The 20927-nt window shown below is 40.6% G+C and overlaps 1 protein-coding gene across 5 annotated transcripts in view; it reads left to right on the top strand.

The window, feature by feature from the left end:
* Positions 1 to 20927, top strand: part of sptbn2 (spectrin, beta, non-erythrocytic 2) — a 34649-nt gene that overhangs the window by 3629 nt on the left and 10093 nt on the right. For 2 of the 5 annotated variants that reach the window (XM_077545804.1, XM_077545806.1), the window contains exons 2-17: positions 4586 to 4781; positions 14453 to 14604; positions 15742 to 15915; positions 15995 to 16086; positions 16216 to 16296; positions 16995 to 17110; positions 17317 to 17429; positions 17558 to 17745; positions 18063 to 18180; positions 18270 to 18428; positions 18503 to 18805; positions 18937 to 19090; positions 19165 to 19559; positions 19653 to 19916; positions 19991 to 20202; positions 20767 to 20904. In XM_077545804.1, the coding sequence (XP_077401930.1) occupies positions 4625 to 4781; positions 14453 to 14604; positions 15742 to 15915; positions 15995 to 16086; positions 16216 to 16296; positions 16995 to 17110; positions 17317 to 17429; positions 17558 to 17745; positions 18063 to 18180; positions 18270 to 18428; positions 18503 to 18805; positions 18937 to 19090; positions 19165 to 19559; positions 19653 to 19916; positions 19991 to 20202; positions 20767 to 20904 (2816 nt within the window). In that variant the 5' untranslated portion in view covers positions 4586 to 4624. Of the gene's footprint in view, positions 1 to 4585; positions 4782 to 7960; positions 8572 to 14452; positions 14605 to 15741; positions 15916 to 15994; positions 16087 to 16215; positions 16297 to 16994; positions 17111 to 17316; positions 17430 to 17557; positions 17746 to 18062; positions 18181 to 18269; positions 18429 to 18502; positions 18806 to 18936; positions 19091 to 19164; positions 19560 to 19652; positions 19917 to 19990; positions 20203 to 20766; positions 20905 to 20927 lie in introns of those variants that run through there. The other 3 variants (XM_077545809.1, XM_077545805.1, XM_077545808.1) reach the window with 3 other exon arrangements.

Genomic DNA, 20927 nt, shown 5'->3' with positions numbered 1-20927 from the left:
CATCTTCTCATCTACAAGTTTAACAGTGCTCATATTTAATTCACATTTCATGCCACTTGCTGTGTGCATTCATATAAATCATTTGTGAAAATGACTTTAGAGTTGAGGAACTCCTGGTTAATTTGAGTCGGGTTTCGCGAGATGCGGTAATGACAAGTCTGCTAAATGATGCACATTGTCTACTACTTGCAGTCACTTGTTTTCATACACTTTGACTACACAAAAATAGAGACCTTAAGAAGGGTGTTTTTGTAGGAATCTCAAAATTGACATCAGTTACTCGAAACTAATCTTTGCGACAAGCGGACCCCTTAGTCAGACCGGGTCGTATGAAGTGGCGGCAGTTTATGTTTAGTGAAGGGCGAGGGTGTGAGTCAGAGTCAATATATTCTAAATTGGGTTTTGAGCTGAATAGGTTTGGAAAAATGATCACTTGCCTCGCAGTGACACTTTTGTCACATTTTCTTTTTGTGCCGCATGATTTCCCTGATGCACAAGAGAAACTAATGATGTTTTCCTTTATTCTGTACACAAAGCTGGTTTGCTGAATCAAAGTGACATGTCTGTGTCTGCGTGCGGAGGACACGGTGGCTTGGTTGTTTGATGAATGTGATGCTACAGGTCAACAAAAGAGCCCGCTGTCCTATTCAGCAATGCATTTAGACTGGGATCAACAGCCTGTGGAGGGGCCTCTGATGCTTACATGCCGCTGGCTGCTTCGTCGCTACAAACAGGAAAAGCCCGAACAACTGTCCCAGCTCTCTGCTGACTCCTTCATTGTATGGGGCCGTTTGTTGGCACAGGCTTTTTAGTTTTAGGGATACTTTTATTGTGTGTCTAGTGAGTGTATTTAAACTCTTGTGTGTACCCTCAGTTCAGTAATCATTTCAATGAAATAGGAAGTCTAGCAACATCCAGTTGTGTTAGAGTTGCCGATCAAACCAACATTAACCCTCCGCAATAAAAACTGGAGAGCTTTTATGTTGAATAAAAGATGGGAATTCATCAGGAGTTTCCACGCAGTGTCATGTCCGCACTGCCTATTAATCGAAGATGCCCCAGGTATGATGAATACTTTGCAAACTAAGCTTATATGGAAGTTTGAGATTGGGATTCTCTTGAGCAGAAGATTGCTGACTAAAGGAGTCATAATCACCGATGTAGCTCGTCTTCCCTTAGCTGATGTCATGTTGTTCATAAGACCCCACAGACTAGTTGAGACTGAATCATTCAATTAAATAGTGGACTACTCCCCTTTGGTTCAATTGCTTCACAATTAATCAATGATCAATCTCACACTGTTGGCAGGTTAATGGATGAAGCTGTTATTTTAGAATGTAAACACACACTGTTAACACGCAAGACATACGCAGACTGTCTGAAAGTGCTTTTGAATTTCAAAACGTAGTGAGAAAAAAAACATGTGACAATGTTATCACAGGGCTCTTACCAGAACTTTTAATTTCCTTCAGGTGAAGACATTCCACTTGTGTTCCTTTGTATAATTTTTGGACTGGACTGCTTTTTGGAGCAGTTCCTACTGACAAAAGACAACCGCCAAAACAGGATGCTGCCATTTCAGAATTCACCTTGGATATGTTGTTCTTCAGGTGATCTAAAGTATTTTTTGAAACCCGTTGCTATGACGAGAAAGAACATTCTGCAAAATGTTCTATCAGGTGACCAGTCCGACCTGATATTGGGTATTACAAGTGGTGACATTTCGAATGCAATTGCTGTGGTTGTAACAAGCACTACACTGTCATGATATTTGATGGGAGGGACGATAACCACCGAATTTTCATTCTATACCCTTCCAATAATTAAATTGTTATATGTTGCATATTTTTTTTCACTAAAGAACCTTGACAGGTCTCTTTTGTAGTGTATTTTGCATTTGTATCTACTCTATACTGTAGTACTGTACTCCACTTTTGGCGAGTGGCTGTGTGGTTGGCTAACACACACAGACCATGCAATTCCCTGCAGGCGACTGATTCTGGACTCAATTTCTCATTTACTCCGCTCCTGATTAACATGGTCACATTGACAAACAGTCCAGCTGGGTGAGGAGAATGGGCTCACAGAGATGAGGATGCGAAGGAGGGGTGACAAAGAGGGGAGACGGAAAGAATGGTGGCGCTGCCCGTCACGCCGCCGGCTCTGTTCGCCGGCGTTCAGCTTGCGCCGCTGCACAATAGGCTGACACGCGTCTGTCAGGTCAGAGGATGAGTTTTAGCCCCCCGGGGCACCGCCGGATGGCCTACTTCCCCTTGGTCGGAGCGCCCTAGTCTCACTTGCATCGGATATGTTAAAGATAAAATAAGACAACAATAATTTCTTCAATATATGTCATTGTTTTTTGTTTTTAGCTGCAAATTACAAAGACACTTTGATTTGTGTTGTTATTCATTTAGTTTTAATTTGTGGATTATGCCTCAAGGGGATTTTCTTTTATGGAACCCTTTTTAATGCCCCCCTTTTTTTTAATTCAATATCTGTCCATTCCTTTTCCGGTCTTAACATGAAGAAGCTGTATTGTGGAATAGCTCCAGGCTGTGCATCTTGATACCTCCAGAAGGTTATTTTGGAAATATTGTCCTCAAGAGGATCCTGCCTGGTTACCCATAACAACCAAAGTAGTTGTTGCTATCTTCTTGTTCTTGTGTGATTCAAAATGCTGAGCCGAGCCACATTGGGCCAAATCCTAAAACACTCAAGTGCAGTATATGGGTTCATGCTGAGTGGGTGGATCGAATGTGTGGCTTTTCCAGGCAGTGTGTGATTGTGGCAGTGGCGGTAAGTGTAGTAGGTCATCCCAGTTAGTTTGTGGTTTCATTCCACTGTGTATGAGGGTGTGTGGGAGGATGAGAAATAGGTTGTATCATAGTAGGTCAGGGGGATTGTTTGTCTGATCCATTGAGGAGAGATTAACGTAGACACTGAACAACGACCCTTCATACTTGTTACCAGAACAGAATTGCCCTGCCTCTCTGCCAGACTCCCTTCACCTCATTGCCCTTTTCAGCCCCCAACCACCTTTAACCACACCCACAGAAATGGGGTGTATTGTGATACATATTAAGGATGCTTGTCCAGTGTTTGGGGGGAAGCGGTAGTGAAATTGTGTTTCTGATTAATGAAGAGTTTAGTTTTCAGCACCTTAGCACATTTTCCGTCAGTCGTATGGTTAGTTGAATGTGATGTGAAATGTTGAGGGGGGTAATGTGGAGGCAGTGTTCTGTCTTCTTCACTAATCCCTGCCTTTAGTTCCTATTCCCAGCCACTCCTTAATCTCCTGCTAATAAGATTTTCAAGCTTTTGTTTGATTTTTTTTTTTTTTACATAACTAGAATGTGTGTGTCTTATTTTTACTTGACTTTAACTCTTTGACTGCCAGACGTTTTCAGAAACGGGTTGTCCCCAGTGCCAGCCGATTTTAAGCATTTTGACTGATCTTTCAAGGTCCACAGAAAATGTTGTGTTTGGACTATGGAAACACACATACTACCAAATGAAAGATTGGACTCTCATCTTTCATCAGAAAAAAAAAGTTTGTTTCTACCTTATTCCGTTCTTCAGTAATCAACAACAGAAAATGGTTAGTTTCACCTCTGTTTTGAAACAAACGTCTTTTAACGTCTTTGGCATTCCTCCATAGGATTTTACTAAACGTTATTTAACGTTTTTGGCAGTCAAAGAGTTAAGGTTTACTTTCAGTGTTGAATGCAGTGTGCTTTTATTTCTGACATGCTTAATAATGCAATGGGTTCGGGGGGGGGGGAAGGGGGTCAATGGTGTTTTTTCTGGCCTTTCTGTAACTAGGGCCAAGAAGACAGGCGGTATATAGAAAAATGTTCATGATATATAATTAATGGTCATAGTGGGCTGCTGTTTCTATGCCTGATCTTTTTCTAGACAACAAACCAAAGGATGGTGGACCATCATTTTCCATTTGGAAGTCCTGCTTTGTTAGAGAATCGTTGATTTTTGGGTGTGCAAATTTGTTTTCTACTATGAAATATCAGGATATGTATCACCTTGTAAGCCATGTAACAGGATTCACATGTATCGCGAATCGTATTGTATTTTGAGGTTCCCACCCCAACTATATATACACACTGCAGTCACAGCATACTGTTGTTAGTGAATTGACTCGTCATGGACAATGGCATTAATCTGACCAATGCTCTTAAATAGTGGAGTTTAATCCTTTACAGATTTCCAAGGGTGGCATTTGTGTGTTCATACTTATTTTGTGTCTGTACTAACACAATTTGAAATAGTGGTAATGTTTGTTACCTTTGTCAATTAAACTGTGCTCAAGTTGTCGTTGGAACAAATAGGATGTTATGGAAAGAGTTAACAGTTAAATAAGTATAGTGCAATTTTGATTCATCATAAAGACACACTGGCTTCTGACTCAAAATCAAATACCCAATATCTCATTACATAAGATCTGGCAGCTAGTTGTACAGTGAAAGCTCCTATCAGATGTGGAATATAAAGCTGTGCAGCTGTCAGCTTTTTATACAATATCCCCCACCAACGCAGTGTGCAATGACCTTGTCTTTTTTGACTTTAGGTTGGATGAATTTTCCTCTTGCCTGGACGCCTGGACACCATGAGCACCATCTCTCCCACAGACTTTGACAGCTTGGAGATCCAGCAGCAGTACAATGACATCAACAACCGCTGGGACCTGGCGGCCGAGACCGAATGGGACAACGAAAACAGTTCCGCGCGCCTCTTTGAGCGCTCGCGCATCAAAGCTCTTGCAGGTATGGTTTAATGAATCTGAATTTAGTCTGTTAGTCACTTTGGGGAAATTTTTCAGGAAGGGTTGTTTGGCTGGCATACATTTCTTCAAGATACAGATTACATTCAGTCTTCAAACACTGGCCTGGTTACATCCTGAGTCTTGACCTTATCTTCGTAGCCACCACAGTCTGGAGATAGCATGCAATCCATCTTTAACTAATGGTCTCTGATTGGGTTGCTGATTAGATGACCTTTTATCATCCACATTTGCTTTCACTCTGACTAGCAATTATGTGATCCAGTGTGTACTTTCAGTTAGAGCTGTCCACTTGTGATTGGATCACTCAGGTTGTATTTGAAGTCTGGCTCTGAGCATAGCTAAAGTGTTGTCCTTAATGATTTGCTTCAACGATTAGGTGGGTTCAGCCTCACTTTAGATAAACAGCTTAAAGAAGTGAAACTGAAGTTTGTTTTCATGAGGTCATTTTTAACTGGAGGTAGCTTTTGGTTATTTATTTACATGAGATTGGCCTGGCAGGAGTACTTTTAGTCATCTGTATGTGAAACTTCATTTTTACTAGGTTATTGTACAAATTTACCCTTACACAGCCTTGCGACTAGCTTTTTTTAATTGGAAGTTAGAAATGTTGCTACAAAAATGACAGTAAAAGAAAATATCAAGGACTAATACTAATCAGAACAAATCTAATTAGGCTCTCTAGTTAGGTACTAACACAATTCCTTGTGGCCCAAGAGATGCAATTTGGTCATTATAGGGCGAGACAGAAATAGATACAAAAGAGACCCATGTTAGATAGAGGCTTCTGCTTCCAATACACTGCATATTGTGCATAGTAATACAGAGAAATAATGAGTTGGTAACAACAGATTTTTCAGTGTGGAGTCTCAAAAGCGATGACATACAAAATGTCTGTTCGCTGAAACCAACCTTGAAATCATAATGCATTTTCGGTTGGATAAAAATGCATTTTTAAGTAAGGCTGTAAGATGCTGAACACAACCATATCTGCTTAGTCTTAGCTACTTCAAGCTTGGTGAGTGCTAGTACATCGCAGACACTGCTCCTCATCCATCCTCTTAAGAAACCCATATTGATGGCCGAGTACTGATACTAAGTATCTGTATCGGGCCAATACTTGGTATCAGTACTCAGTACTCGAGTACCTTATTTCAAATTATTGGTACTCGTGATGTCAAATGGACTCTATCGGCTGCCCTCATGTGGACGTTTTTATGATTAAGAACTAGAAATTAGAAAAGAGAAAAATAGAAAATTGCCCGGGTGAAAAATAAAAATGGCGATGTGCTGCTTTTAATATCGTAACTTGACAATGGCAAATGTAATTTTGAGAAATTCTCGTTATCGTTACATCTCGAACTGCACTGGTATCGGTGACTACTCAAGAGTTGAGTATTTGCACTGGTATCAATCTGAAAAAGGGTGATATCAAACAAAAATCATCCCTACATATTTATGTTCTCTAGGTTTACCAAGTGTCTGTGAACTTCCCTGCCCTCCTAGTTGTTCACAACTTGCAGTGTTGAGGAAAACCCAGCAGAGGGGAGCAAGAGTCCCTAACACCCACAATTAAAACTTTACTAGTTTCAAACTCTAACAAAGGTTCTGATGATATCTGAGTGCAGTTGTTGTTGAAGAATGTGTAAAATAGGACTTTTGATGTCCATGTACAAATAAAAGGAAATTCCTTTCCTCCTAGCCCATAAAACACATCCATCTCATGACATAGCCATCTGTCTTGACGCCAAGGCATTATATCATAGCTGGCATATTATTAGAGGAAGCTAGAGGGCTGTTCTACTCGGCGTTTTGTCATCTGCCTGAATGAGACCCAAAAAGTGTGTGCTCCAGCATGAATATTTGCGATACCATCGCACTTGGACAAGTACAGGCTTGATGTACACATTCTTTGACATGCTGCAGTAAATTTTTTCCCCCTGGGCCAAGTTACCGCCCACCTTTTCCAACTTACAAGACCTGCATCCTGTGTACACAGTCACACTATTGACTCGTTAATACCTGTATTATTGTTGGATCCTTTCCTGTTTTAATAGTTTTTCTGCTGTTCCAGACTGTACAGAAGTCACTCTCATCTTTGAAGTTTGCCATAAATACATTCCATCTATCTGCACTCATTGCCTACTCCCCACAGTGGGTGTCCATTCACCAGACCATTATTACTTCTATATTTCTCAGTTCCCATCTCTTGATAGTGCTTTTTCTATTCTCTGTTCATTGCTTCTATCAGGAAGAAGCACATACTCGTTGGATCTCATTAGTCCGAGCCCCCCTCCACCGCACCATAAACACACAGTCACATAAGACCCAGGGCAGTTCATTTCCTAATGAGACCAAACCAGATGCTGCTTGCTCATCAGTACATGGATCAAAAAAAAATAAACAGTCCCTTTTAACTCTGCCCCCTGACCAGACCAAAGGCCGCTAAATGAAAAAAGGCCATGACCCTAAATCCTCATGCCCTTTATTATAGACTTGTGTGTGTAATTCTTTGCACATGTAGGCGCATCATTCCATGTTTTTTTCTGACAATTTGTCACCATTCTAAATCAGAGTAATAATTGTACATTACAAGATTTCCAATAAGTAAATGACAGTGCTGTAAAAATGAGAGGCACAGAGACACACAATGTACTAATTCTATATTTGTCTTTATCTAGCAAAACATCAAATGAGATAATAAAGCTTGATCCGTAATTGTTTTAGAAAGATAACACTCCACTTCAAACCCTGCTAATAGGTTTCCTGAAAGAAAGACATAATTCAATATCAGGACAGGAAAGAGCTTGCTGTGTTGTCAAGTCGAGACCCCTCAACAACTTCCTTCTTGTCTCAAGTGTTTTATCATGTATTGCAACATTGTCCAGAGGAACACAAAAAAAAAGAAGAATAAATGTTGTCTTAGAAAATGATAGAGGAAGGAGAGAAAGAAGCGTACAGCGAGACACCGGATAACACACTTTGGTGTTTGTGCCTTCTTGGCAGACCACGCCCCTTTGCTCCATGGAATTAAGGTGGCTGTGAGTAATCTGCCTCCGGTTACACCGTGCAAAGCGCTCGTAATGGTTTAGTCCACCTCCACACCTCCCCCTTCCCCTCTTCTGTCCACCATTCTTTGGAAGCTCCTCCCTTAGCACACCTTTGCAAATGAGACGAGGAGGGCACAGCAGGCTTTGTTTACACAGCAATCCGACCACAGCCTGTTAGCCTTTTCTACAGTGCACTGCTCCAACAAATGTGAAGAAGAAGAATTTGTTGGGAGGAATATTTCAATGTTCCTTTCCTGGAACCAGAAGAGATTTTAATCTGTTTTTTTTAGTGTGGTGAAATGATTCACACGAGGAGGTAAAACAGAGACTATATTGTTCTTCAGTTTTGTATTTTTTGCGTTTGCATTGGACAAGGTAGAGGATTCCAACTTTTTAGCTCATCTTTTGCCTTACTTCAACACGTTGTGAGGATTTAGAGGAAATTATAAACCAAGACGTTCTGGATATCCAAAAGGTTGATCTTATGTAAAGCCGTTGAAAGGATTTGATGCAGTCTTAAAGTGGGAAGATTTTCCTTTTGCTGTGATATGCTGGAGAGCCCACGTTTATACTGTGTCTAAAAGGAATATTTTGGAGGGAAATCCAGAGACAAGGCCATGGAATGGGACCACAGAGACAAGGAGCCCTGCTTGTCTCCTGCAGCATTTGTTAATCAGGTGCAATACTCCAATATCCTGGAAGGAAGGTTTAAACAGCTGCAAGGTAAGATTTCTTACAACCTCATTTGACTTCGAGAAGTGATTTTTGCTATGGATTTGTGCCTATCAATGAAAGCACACATTAGGCTTCCGCTCGGTGTCTAAAGCAGGGCGACAGTGTGGCACCTGATTACTAGGCCACCTGTCCTGAGCTTATCACAATGCACGGCTCTGTCTGTGCCCTGCGCACACGTTGAACAGTGATTGCAGTATACCCAAAACGTATTTTAATTTTGTATTCATTTTATTAAGGGCAGAAAGGTTGCAATGGGAAAACATTCTCTTTTTTTTTTTTCTTGTGTCAAAAATTACAGTTTGAACAACGTTATTGTGGGGCCTGTTTTCTTGAAGTTGTAGACGTTTTATTCACAGGCCACAGGGTATTCACAGTCATTGTCTATGTGTTCACATTACAGTGCGTGCAACTGGCTTTGTGCCACTGGAATGCATAAGTGTCTCGGTGTTTTGCAAGCTTCCGGCACTTCATCTGCGGGTCTCTTAAAAGGAGCGTTTTCTTACACTTTCTTGAGGTGGGGAGGTGGGGGGGATAAATATATAATTTATAAACAAGTGCTTAGCTGTATTTCAACAATGTCAAACATTTAATGAATTTAGAAGTAAATGCTAAATAGTATTGCATCCATAGAGACAACATGAAGACACCACAAAGGACAAAATTGTATCTGTTGCTGCAAAGAAAGCAAAAATAGTCATGTCCTGTAATCAGAGCATTATGAGATTTTATTAATAGTTTCAGATCCACTGACAGGATTCATGTAAATATTCATGCAACAGTAAAACAAGTATTGTTGTACAGAACTGTAAATATCCACTCCATAGTCACACGTCTTATGAGTAACTCTTGTATTTCCGGTTGGACTGCACTTGAGGCTCATTCTTGGTGTCACTCAAGTCATGATGTCTGCTAGATTTGAAAATGAACATAGTTTAGTGTCTGAGCCTCAACATGTCACACAAATGGAAGCGTTCCTATTCTTATGGGCACACAAGTTTCCCAATGTTTTAAGTCCTGGATTTTTTTTAGATAAAAGATGTAATCACCATTGGTGGTTAAATATGACTGTACAAGCAAAGGGTCATTAACCATTAAGGTCAGTAGATGATTAACACATTTGACCAAAGTGTTAAACTAATATCAGGTCTCGACGCGGTGATATTATTTAACTGTCATAAAAAGGAAATTGTCACACCTGTTTTCTAATTTAGAAATAATGTGAACACAAATAGTTTCTCAGCCCACAACTAAGTAGAAAGCATACAAAGCAAGAGCTGACCCTGTGGCACATAATGTCTGAAGGATAACGCAAGTAACTCATTAACCACAGTTAAAGTAGATAACCGTAATGAAAGCGTGAGCCACATAGTTAAATTTATGTCTGAAGAAAAATATTTTGTTTATGCACTCAGTTTATTTTTCCCAGTAAAGAGAAGGTGTGATATTGCTGATTATAGATAATGAATAAATTGCATGTTCTCAATCATTTTCACAAATCGCAGCATGAGCTTTATATTATGTGGTCAGAATGGCAGTACAAAATTAGAATTTTGTTTTTATGTTTGATTTTTTTGTGAGGCTTGTCAGTGTAATCAATGTCAGAATGTTGTTTTTGTTCTACCTCCAGTTACCCACTGTGTTAACCTTCTATGGACTCTTGAACTTTACTATAGTGTGGTCTAAATTCCTTCTCGGCATGATTGTTTTAAAATACTTAAAATGGTAGCTCATTTTGATTATTCACAGTCTTCAAAGCGTGCCAAATATAATATGTACAGTATATTACGGCATTTTCCACCATGCAAGACAGCTTTGCATTGTCTTCTTCATAGACATTTTTGTGAGAATTCTTCAAATATTAGCTTTCAAACCTAGCAGTTCCCTGCTGAGTGTTGTAACTTCATATATCGAAAAGCTCTTAGTCAAGTGGCCTGCAGCCGAATCTGAGAGTCACGTTGCCTTTGTGAGAGTTCAGCATCCGTAGAAACACACACAAGCACACAAAACAAATAAAATTCCCGCTTTCTTTGTACAGTTAGACCAACATTGACAGTTTGTTCTTGGAAGTATGTCACAAGACGCTGTCCATTTTGAAGCTTGAGGGACAATTACTGTCTTGTTGACATTTCACTTCTCTTTTCTGTCCAGATGTTGTGGCTTTAGTGGTCCCTGTTTCGGTCTCTTCTCCCATGGGATTGGCCTTGGCCAATCCCTTCCTCCCCACACGTAACGCATTATCAAGTGCAGCTGCAGATGCCAGAGAAGCATGACCTGAATGGTACATTGATACCTTCACTGTCTTCACAAAAGTGGGGTTATTGGCCTGTGAGCCTCATCTGAGTTCATGAAAAAGAAACATGCTGCTTTGCTGCTATCTTGCACATGTGACCTCAAACGGTTGTAAGTAGGAGGGGGAAAACGAGTACATACCTCATGTTGCAAGGTGGCAGTTTTACCACAGTCCTACTTTTAGTTGCAGAGTAGAGCAAAGGCAGTTCCGCTTTCATAGCGAGGTTATATTTTGCAGTTTGCAAACACACTTTTGCACAGTTTTATTTAAGCACCAATGATTGGATTTGAAAAAGTTGCAAAAACCCTCAATACCTTAGTTATTTATCCCTCATGGCTGTCATTTTGACATAGAGGTAGTAAAATGACTGATACAGTTAGTTGGATTACCCAAAAATTGGACAAAGAACCCATTAAATGTTGGTAAGGGTTCGGATAAAAATACAGGAAGTTATTTTTTACTTGATGTCACATGTTCATCACTGGAACAGTCCACTCCCAGATCATTAGACGGGTGGTGAAGGAGTAATCTGTCATCTCACTTGCCGGTTGGAAAATTACATCCCAAAGTCTCTGCTCTAAAATCGTGAGGGTTAAGATTTAGGGTTATGTTTATCCTTTGTTCATTAAAATACCATGTATCTGGTTTTCCTCAAATAACAGAGCTGAAATGTAAGACAAAAACGTACTCCCACGGATTTCCTCGTTCCTGCGCCGTAATCTACTGAGGGGATGGCCAAGAGAAGGTCACTGAAGCAGATTAAAGCAGACATTTGTTTATCCATTCTTTGCGAGGACATGGTGACCAGAAGCAATCATTATGCAAGTTCAGGGTGAGATGGGACGTCAGAAGTTTATGGGATCAAGGGCATTTTAGAGAGCCAGGGAAGAAGGCTTCACAGGGAAAAGTATAAAAATACTCGTCAGAACCTTTTGTGATGAACTAGTTCTCTGGTATCTTTTTGTGATAGCTTATCACAATATGCCTGAACGTATCAGTCAGGTAGACTGTATTCTACTTTCACATCATGTGAAATGCTGCTTACTATGGTGAGCTATTTTCAGACGGGGGTCACTTCTTACCCTCAATGACGACACCGAACCAAAGTGCGGTGTCATGCATTTGCGGCAGCGTGATCCTGGATTCGATGACTATGCAGCGATCCATGTATTGAACTCATTTTCACTCCTGGGAATTCAAAGAATGCTTCTTTTTCCCCTTTCACCCCTCACATATGGTATGCTCACTGCTTGTATTTGGCCACAGCAGAAAACTTTGGCACTATTTGAACATGACAACTGCTGAGAACTGAAGCAGTAAATCTTTGCTCACTGCCACATGTAGTAAATCAACGTCTGTGTATGTTTGTGTGCAGTATTTGTGTTAAAAAACAACAAGTTAATCCAAGCCCATCCACAACAAAACACAGACATTTAGTCTGCCATCATTTTTGCTACATATCAAGTTAGTTTGAGTGAAATAAGAAACTTGGCACAGGGCTGACTATGACCTCATATGTGATCATTGATCTCTAGACTTTTATCTATTCTGTTCAAAAGAAGCAGTTAAACTTTTACAACAATGTTGCTTAGCCTCCCATGAACAAACATGACCCACTAGTGCCATATTGTTAGAGAAAACAGCTGCCCAAGGTTTGTTCTCATCTGCCATGGCAGGAACTGATGACAAGTGTGTGTGCGTTTGCTTATGATACATAACCAGCAAAGCCATCATGTGTTTGCCGGCAATCTTCCTGTTCCGTCGCCTTGTCATTAGGGCCACTGTGCCTGAACTTTGGCAGGATGGCGTCTGCGAGACTGCTGTCCGCGGACCCATTGTCTGCGCCTCAATTTGAGAATTATGTCACAGCATAAACAAGCCTATGGACAAGTTCATCTTTCAATATAACCCATTGGTTATTTATAGGGAAAAGTTGGATTTTTAAAAGCACACTTGTAACATTCTAGTTTTACAGGTGGAGGTGTTGGAAGCCATCTTGTTTTACGTAGACATCATTTTGCCCCATGATTACCTCTGATGACATTCCGTCCAAGTGTGTCATACAGCAATAAAAAGGACCTAAGTATTATGTGGCCTTGCGTTTTCGCATTCAACTTTTTTTCACATTGAACCACAAAATGCCAGTTGAGTGCTTCTTAATAGCAGGCTGAGTTTTCTAAATAGAGGTGTGCCGTGTAACAATAGGGGTGTGCCACGGAACATCACAATGCTGCCCTTTTTAAACATTTATTTCATTTTGCAGCACTCTAATGCTGACTCAACTGTGGGAAATTCCATCCTCGTCTGCCTCTTCATTTTATTTTATTTGATGAGGCAATGATAGAATAATCCCACCTTAAATAGAGCGTATCAAATCAAATACCACAGACTCTTTAACATCTTTTTGCTTTCTCCTGTAGGGTTGTTGCTTTCTTATTAGCGCATAATGAGACATTTTTAGAGCACTGCAAAAATAATTCATTGTCATTTCCTTTTCCTACATAAAGTGCTGAGCAAGCCTTGAGTTTAGTGGTGACAATCAGACAATTTGAAATGAAATGACCCTAGGCTGATTAATCAATCAATGAAGGATAACCGTAATGGTCATCTGAAATTAGCCGATAAAGTGTTATAAAAGTCTTGGTATAGAAGTTAGCCACATCATATAATGATAAATTAACCACATCTTATTAATAGACGTTAGACTCATGTTCAAACATTAGGTAGAGATGCTAATAGAGCTTTAATGTATACACTTTGAAAGATCAGTGGACAGGGCAACCACTCTTACTTTCTCCAATTTAAATGTGAAAAAGTTCAAAGAGGAAGTACCTTCAACCAGCAATAGTTCAAGTGTAATGCATTGTGGTATTGCTCCACCTTAGCAGGCATGTGTGAAATTTTAGAATTGGTTCTTTTTCCCCCCCTCTAAATGGTTGCTAGAGTGGTTGATTGCACAATTGCTGTCTTTTGTTTCCTCATGTTCACTGAACTTTACCCTTTTGGACTTTATCTATTAATAACTCGCAATGTGTTGCCTTGCCATACTTAAGTTATTTTGTTTAAATGGTGTAGTAGTTTATTATTGTTATATTAATTTCACAAAGTGCCATACTGGAATAGCATTTTGAAAAGGAAGCAAGACCTTATGTCCTAGAAATGAGGCCACCTTGTTAGCTGCATGGTAGAGAAGGATTAGCCTCTTATTCCCCTGGTCCATATGTCTGATCTTCTTTTAGTGTTAAAATCATTCATTCTTAGTCTATAATTTCACTAAAATAGTGCTAAACACTTTTTTATTGTCACTTGATTTATTTGTTTAATTACTTTCTACTTCTCTAACCACCATAACATAGAGGCAGAAATGTCACAAAATATTAGTTTAAGTTACACAAATTAAAAGCACTTCCTAAGTGGTTAATACAATAATCTGTGTAATTTAAATCTTATTGAAAATGGAGTGGACTTCAGGATTTACTGTCTATTCGCTGAGGTTTAAAGTTGTAGATTCGTATTTATACTTGTTGCAATGCAACTGTTGATTAAAAAACGTTCTCTCTCCTTGTGATTCCTTTCCAGATGAGCGCGAAGCTGTGCAGAAGAAGACCTTTACCAAATGGGTGAACTCTCACTTAGGCCGAGTCACTTGTCGCATCGGTGACCTGTACACGGACCTGCGTGACGGCCGCATGCTTATCCGCCTGCTGGAAGTGCTCTCAGGAGAACAGCTGGTCAGTAGAAAAACTACTAGTATAAACAAACTAGGGTTTTACATTAGGGTTAGGGTTTCAAATTAGGGTTAGGGTTTCAAACTAGGGTTTTACATTAGGGTTAGGGTTACAAAATAGGGTTTTATATTAGGGTATCCAAATAGGATTAGGGTTTTACTTTAGGGTTACCCCCAACCCAAATATGAAACCCTAGTTTGAAACCGTAATGTAAAACCCTAGTTTGAAACCCTAATCCTAATTTGAAACCCTAGTTTGAAACCCTAACCCTAATGTAAAACCCTAGTTTGAAACCCTAACCCTAATGTAAAACCCTAGTTTGAAACCCAAATCCTATTTGGAAACCCTAATAGCCTAACCCTTTCAAACTAGGGTTTTACATTAGGGTTAGGGTTTCAAACTAGGGTTTTACATTAGTGTTAGGGTTTCAAATTAGGGTTAGGGTTTCAAACTAGGGTTTTACATTAGGGTTAGGGTTTCAAAGTAGGGTTTCAAATTAGGGTTAGGGTTTCAAACTATGGTTTTACATTAGGGTTAGGGTTTCAAACTAGGGTTTTACATCAGGGTTAGGGTTTCAAACTAGGGTTTTACATTAGGGTTATGGTTTCAAACTAGGGTTTCAAATTAGGGTTAGGGTTTCAAACTAGGGTTTTACATTAGGGTTAGTGTTTCAAATTAGCGTTAGGGTTTTAAATTAGGGTTGGTGTTTCAAACTAGTGTTTTACATTAGGCTTAAGGTTTCAAACTAGGGTTTTATATTAGGGTTTCCAAATAGGATTAGGGTTTCAAACTAGGGTTTTACTTTAGGGTTAGGGAAACCCCAACCCAAATTTGAAACCCTAGTTTGAAACCCTAATGTAAAACCCTAGTTTGAAACCCTAACCATAAAGCAAATCCCTAGTTTGAAACCCTAATCCTATTAGGAAACCCTAATATAAAACCCTAGTTTGAAACCCTAACCCTAATTTGAAACCCTAGTTTGAAACCCTCTCAGAAAAAAATCTATCTCTGTCTCTCTCCTGGCCCCAAAAGTTATGAGGAAGGACACATCATGTGCTTAATTTCATCATTTTTATGTGTGACTTTATTTCTCTACTGGCGTTTACAACCTAGATCTTTTTTGCCTCTCTCGCTTAACAGCCAAAACCCACTAAAGGCCGCATGCGCATCCACTGCTTAGAAAATGTTGATAAAGCGCTGCAATTCCTCAAAGAACAAAAGGTCCATCTAGAAAACATGGGATCACATGATATTGTGGATGGGAATCACCGTCTCACCCTGGGGCTCATCTGGACCATAATTCTTCGCTTCCAGGTAATCTCCTATCTCATGCTATAATCCAGGATTGTGTTCTGTGGGCACCATATTAAATTAACAAATGATGATGCCACAGATTCAAGACATCAGTGTTGAGACAGAGGACAATAAAGAGAAGAAATCCGCAAAAGATGCCCTCCTCTTGTGGTGCCAAATGAAAACCGCCGGGTGAGGAATCGTCCTGAGAGAACAGTCATTATATGTCTAAGATATTAGGCCATTTATTCCCCTAAAGCAATCCCTGCTGGACCTGTGTTTCGTGTCAATGATTTATCACTTCTGTCCTGGCTCTCGCAGCTACCCCAATGTCAACATCCACAACTTTACTACCAGCTGGCGGGATGGTCTAGCGTTCAATGCCATCGTACACAAACACAGGTCATTGACTTTTCCTTGTACTTGATGCTGCTTACTACATTGGTATGTGCAATGAAACTCGCCATTGTTCGCGCTTTCAATGGAAGTCTTTTCAATCCAAGGTTGTAGATCTTTTTTTTTTTTTAAAGCTTATGCCACTTGTTGCAGTGCCATCACACTTCTCAGGGGTGTTTTAATCAGGTCTTCTCCTCAGTCTGTAGGATGGCTAAAGATAAAAATAAAAAAAGGAGTGAGATGACCTAGATCACAGAAATAATAACCCACTTATTTTATATGTAGAGCCCTTCTAGGTAAGTCACTTGCACATCCAGTAGGTAATAGTGCTATTAGAGTATCTTGTTAAGGTATGAGTGTGACTGCAGTGTCTTTAAAAACTGCAATGATACAGTGGTTAAATGTTATTAAAGATTAGCATTGCTCTCAGTGCAATTACTGAAGGATGCCTACAGTATATAAACCATGACACTACCATTAACATAGCTCTTTAAGATATATATTTTATGTGTAGTTCCCTTCTCCAATTGACTATTTTCAATTTCCTGGTCTATCATCAGAGACTAATCAGTTTTTTAATAGATTGTAAAATTTATTTCAAGGTCTAATTCTCTGCAGCATGAAAAGGAGATGACGCATTTCAATCCTGCCTCCCCGTGCAGTTTGTTCCTATTACAATAATAATTGTTCCCTGGCCTCTGCAGACCTGACCTGATTGAATTTGACACCTTGAAAAGGTCCAACGCTCACTACAATCTCCAGAATGCTTTCAATGTGGCCGAGAAGGAAATGGGCCTTACTAAGCTGCTGGATCCAGAAGGTGAGTGGCTAAGGCCACTACAAACACACAAAGCCTTATGTAACTTGTACTACAGCGGGTGTTTCCACTGAACCACTAATTCCCTGGCCTGATTGATGGATTACTAGGCTCAATTATTGTATAGATGACACTACATCACATTAGTGACTTCTGACAATCTGTTTCCAAATGTGTACTGAACTGAAAACACTATTTTCTCCTCCCAGATGTTAATGTTGATCAGCCAGATGAGAAGTCCATCATTACTTATGTGGCAACCTACTACCATTACTTCTCAAAGATGAAAGCGCTAGCAGTGGAGGGCAAACGTATTGGCAAGGTTAGCTGTCATGTGAATTAATATAATGTACTTTACCTACATACATTTATATGAATCCTAAATACCCAATGAGTATGTGGTTGCTATTTGCTTAGCCAGTTGCGTCAATCCTTACATCTCTCTTGCAGGTTCTTGACTATGCCATTGAGGCTGATCAGCTGATAGACAAGTATGAGACCTTGGCGTCAGAGCTGCTGGAGTGGATTGAGCAGACAATAGTGACTCTGAATGATCGGCAGCTAGCTAACTCACTCAATGCTGTACAGAATCAGCTGCAGGCTTTTAATTCTTACCGCACTGTGGAGAAACCTCCCAAGTGAGTGACAGAAAACATCTATTCTAAATCATATATATAAATATAACAAGCAACCTGTTCTGTTTCATTAGTATGTATTTTTTTTATTAGGAATGTGCGAGTACAGATGCCAAATATCGGACTAGAAATTCAATCCATTAATTTTATGCAATTTCAAGGAAAATGGTATATTGGGATATACTGTATATTATCTTTCTTTAAAATTATCATTTTATGTATCAAAAATTGAAGAGTTGAGTACTTATACTAGTATTTGTCTGGGGGTAAAAAAGTATCAAACATCACTACTTTTTAACAGGAATTGTTTGTCACCACAGATTCACAGAGAAAGGAAACTTGGAGGTCCTGCTATTTACAATCCAGAGCAAAATGAGAGCAAACAACCAGAAAGTGTACATGCCAAGAGAGGGAAAACTCATCTCTGACATCAATAAGGTATTGGTTTATCCATAGATAGATGCATGCATCGATTAGTCCTAGTAGTAGTGTGTAGTGCTTACTTCCTATATTTCCTGTATGTGCAGGCGTGGGAGCGACTTGAAAAGGCGGAGCACGAACGTGAGTTGGCCCTCAGAAATGAACTGATTCGCCAAGAAAAGCTCGAGATGCTTGCGGCACGTTTTGACCGCAAAGCTGCTATGCGAGAAACATGGCTGAGTGAAAATCAGCGCTTGGTGTCTCAGGTAATTCTTTCGAATCTTTATATAGCACAGCATACATTTGATTGTAAATCTAATTTGATGTATTTTGTCAACAGGATAATTTTGGAACTGACTTGGGAGCCGTGGAAGCTGCCACCCGTAAACATGAGGCAATTGAAACAGACATTGGTGCCTATTGGGAGCGTGTGGCTGCTGTTGAGGCTGTTGCCAAAGAGCTGGAGGCAGAGGGCTACCACGATGTGCGACGTGTGCTTGCGAGAAGGGACAATGTGCTTCGACTCTGGGAATACCTCAAGGAGCTGCTAGCTGCACGCAGAGAGCGGCTGAATGCTCATCGAGACCTACAGAGGCTGTTTGAAGAGATGCGTTATATCATGGACTGGATGGCTGACATGAAGGTACTGCCACAGTATTTCACACACATCGCCAATTACCCAGGATGCACCAAGAGTGGCTGTGATAGTGGATACATGTTCCTTACTTTTGTCAATTTTGTATCATTGGATATTTTGTCTGTATTTCTGTATAGAGTCGTCTACAGTCTCAAGACAGTGGCAAACATTTGCATGATGTTTTGGACCTACTTCAGAAACATACTCTAGTCGAGGCGGATATTTCCGCACAGGCAGAGAGAATCAAAGCAGTGCAGGGAGCTGCAAACCGCTTCACTTCCCATGACCAAGGTGAGGATTAAATACGTGACTTACCTTTACAAAATATTTACAGTCGTATATGTTCTATCCCTTCTAATTGCCAGTCTATACACCATGTGAGCCGGGGCTGGTGAGTGAAAAGGTGGACCTGCTGGGTCAAGCTTATGAGGAGCTCGGGCAGCTTGCCGGACAGCGCAGAGAACGCCTCGAGGACTCCCGTCGCCTGTGGCAGTTCCTGTGGGACTTGGGAGAGGAGGCAGCCTGGATCAGGGAGCAAGAGCAGATCCTGACCAGCGGCGAGTGTGGCAGGGACCTGACTTCCGCCCTTCACCTGCTCAGTAAACACGAGGCTTTCAGGGATGAGATGGCGGCACGCTATGGCCCGCTGAGTAACAGCATTGCTGCAGGGGAAGCTTTGGTGAAGGAGGGACACTTTGGAGCCTCAGAGGTCACGGAGAATATTAAAGATATTCGTGCACAGTGGGCACATCTGGAAGAGGTGGGTGGTGATCAACATTCTTTAAAAGTGCCTGACAGCTATGCCCCAGTAAAAATCAGTTTTGTTGGATTTCTTGTCGTTTCTTTTCCACAGACAACTAAACTGAGAGAACAAAAGCTTAAAGACTCAGTGGCCCTGCATCAGTTCCTAACAGATGCTAACGACATGGATGCTTGGCTGATGGAAACTCTAAGGCAAGTGTCAAGTCAGGACGTGGGCCATGACGAGTTCTCCACCCAAACTCTTGCTCGCAAGCAGAGGGAAATCGAAGAAGAGATCAAGAGCCACCAACCCCTCATTGAATCCCTGCATGAGCAGAACCAAGCACTGCCACAGACCTATGCTAATTTCCCAGAGGTAGTGTTCTTCTGTTTTTCATGCATTTTAAATGATGACATGCTGTACTAAATCACTGTTTATCATCTATGTAGGTGGAGGGCCGGCTACCTGCTTTTGAGCAACGCTATAAAGAGCTACAATCCCTGTCAGTGTCTCGGCGTCAGGCCCTGGAAGGTGCTTTAGCACTTTATCGTATGTTCAGTGAGGCGGGTGCCTGCCAACTCTGGGTGGAAGAAAAAGAGAAGTGGTTGCATGGCATGGAGATCCCGACCAAACTTGAAGACTTGGAAGTGGTGCAGCAAAGGTTAGTGTAAAAGTAAACAATGTGAAAAAGATACAGCATTTATTGGTATAATATGCTCCAAAAATCCAATTTTTGAGAGAAAAAAACAAAGTGGCAGGCTGTGCGACTGGTACTTGGGGCTTCAGTGGGTACAAGCGACACCTTTAAATACCACTGCTATCACACAAAAAAAAATCAATACTGTACAAAAATGCAATATAAACAGCACACAACTGTGCCACATACATCATCTGGAGCAGTTTAGAATCAATATTACTCTCATAGCATGACAAAAACATTTAAAAAAATTGATAAAAATTATTGCTAGCTGGTTGGCCCTTAGAGTCCCATGCCCCCAAAGTTTCAAGTTACATTGACCAGCACTACATATCCTGAAGGCACTGGGCAGATTAGACTGTCATGTCAAAACAGATTACCTGAAATCCGATTGGACAAAAAAAAAAAAAAACTCTAGCATCCACAAAGGATCCAATCAATGCAGCCAAAAATATTGATGACAGCTCACCACTGCTCGAATGTAGGAATTTAGTACAGATTATGAATTGAGTTCCGTTGTGGCTACAGGTTTGAGACACTGGAACCAGAAATGAACAACATAGGGACCAGTGTCACCGATGTGAACAAGGTGGCTCAGCAGCTGCTGACTTCGGACAACTGTAGCAAAGACCAAATCCACCAGACACGCGACCATCTGAACAACAGGTTAGAGATGGCTGTTAATGACC

The sequence above is a fragment of the Vanacampus margaritifer genome, chromosome 16 (genome assembly GCF_051991255.1).
Source record: "Vanacampus margaritifer isolate UIUO_Vmar chromosome 16, RoL_Vmar_1.0, whole genome shotgun sequence".
In the NCBI taxonomy this organism is placed as follows: Eukaryota; Metazoa; Chordata; class Actinopteri; order Syngnathiformes; family Syngnathidae; genus Vanacampus; species Vanacampus margaritifer.
Note: the sequence above shows the minus strand (reverse complement) of the source record. Positions and strands in the feature narration are given on the sequence as shown.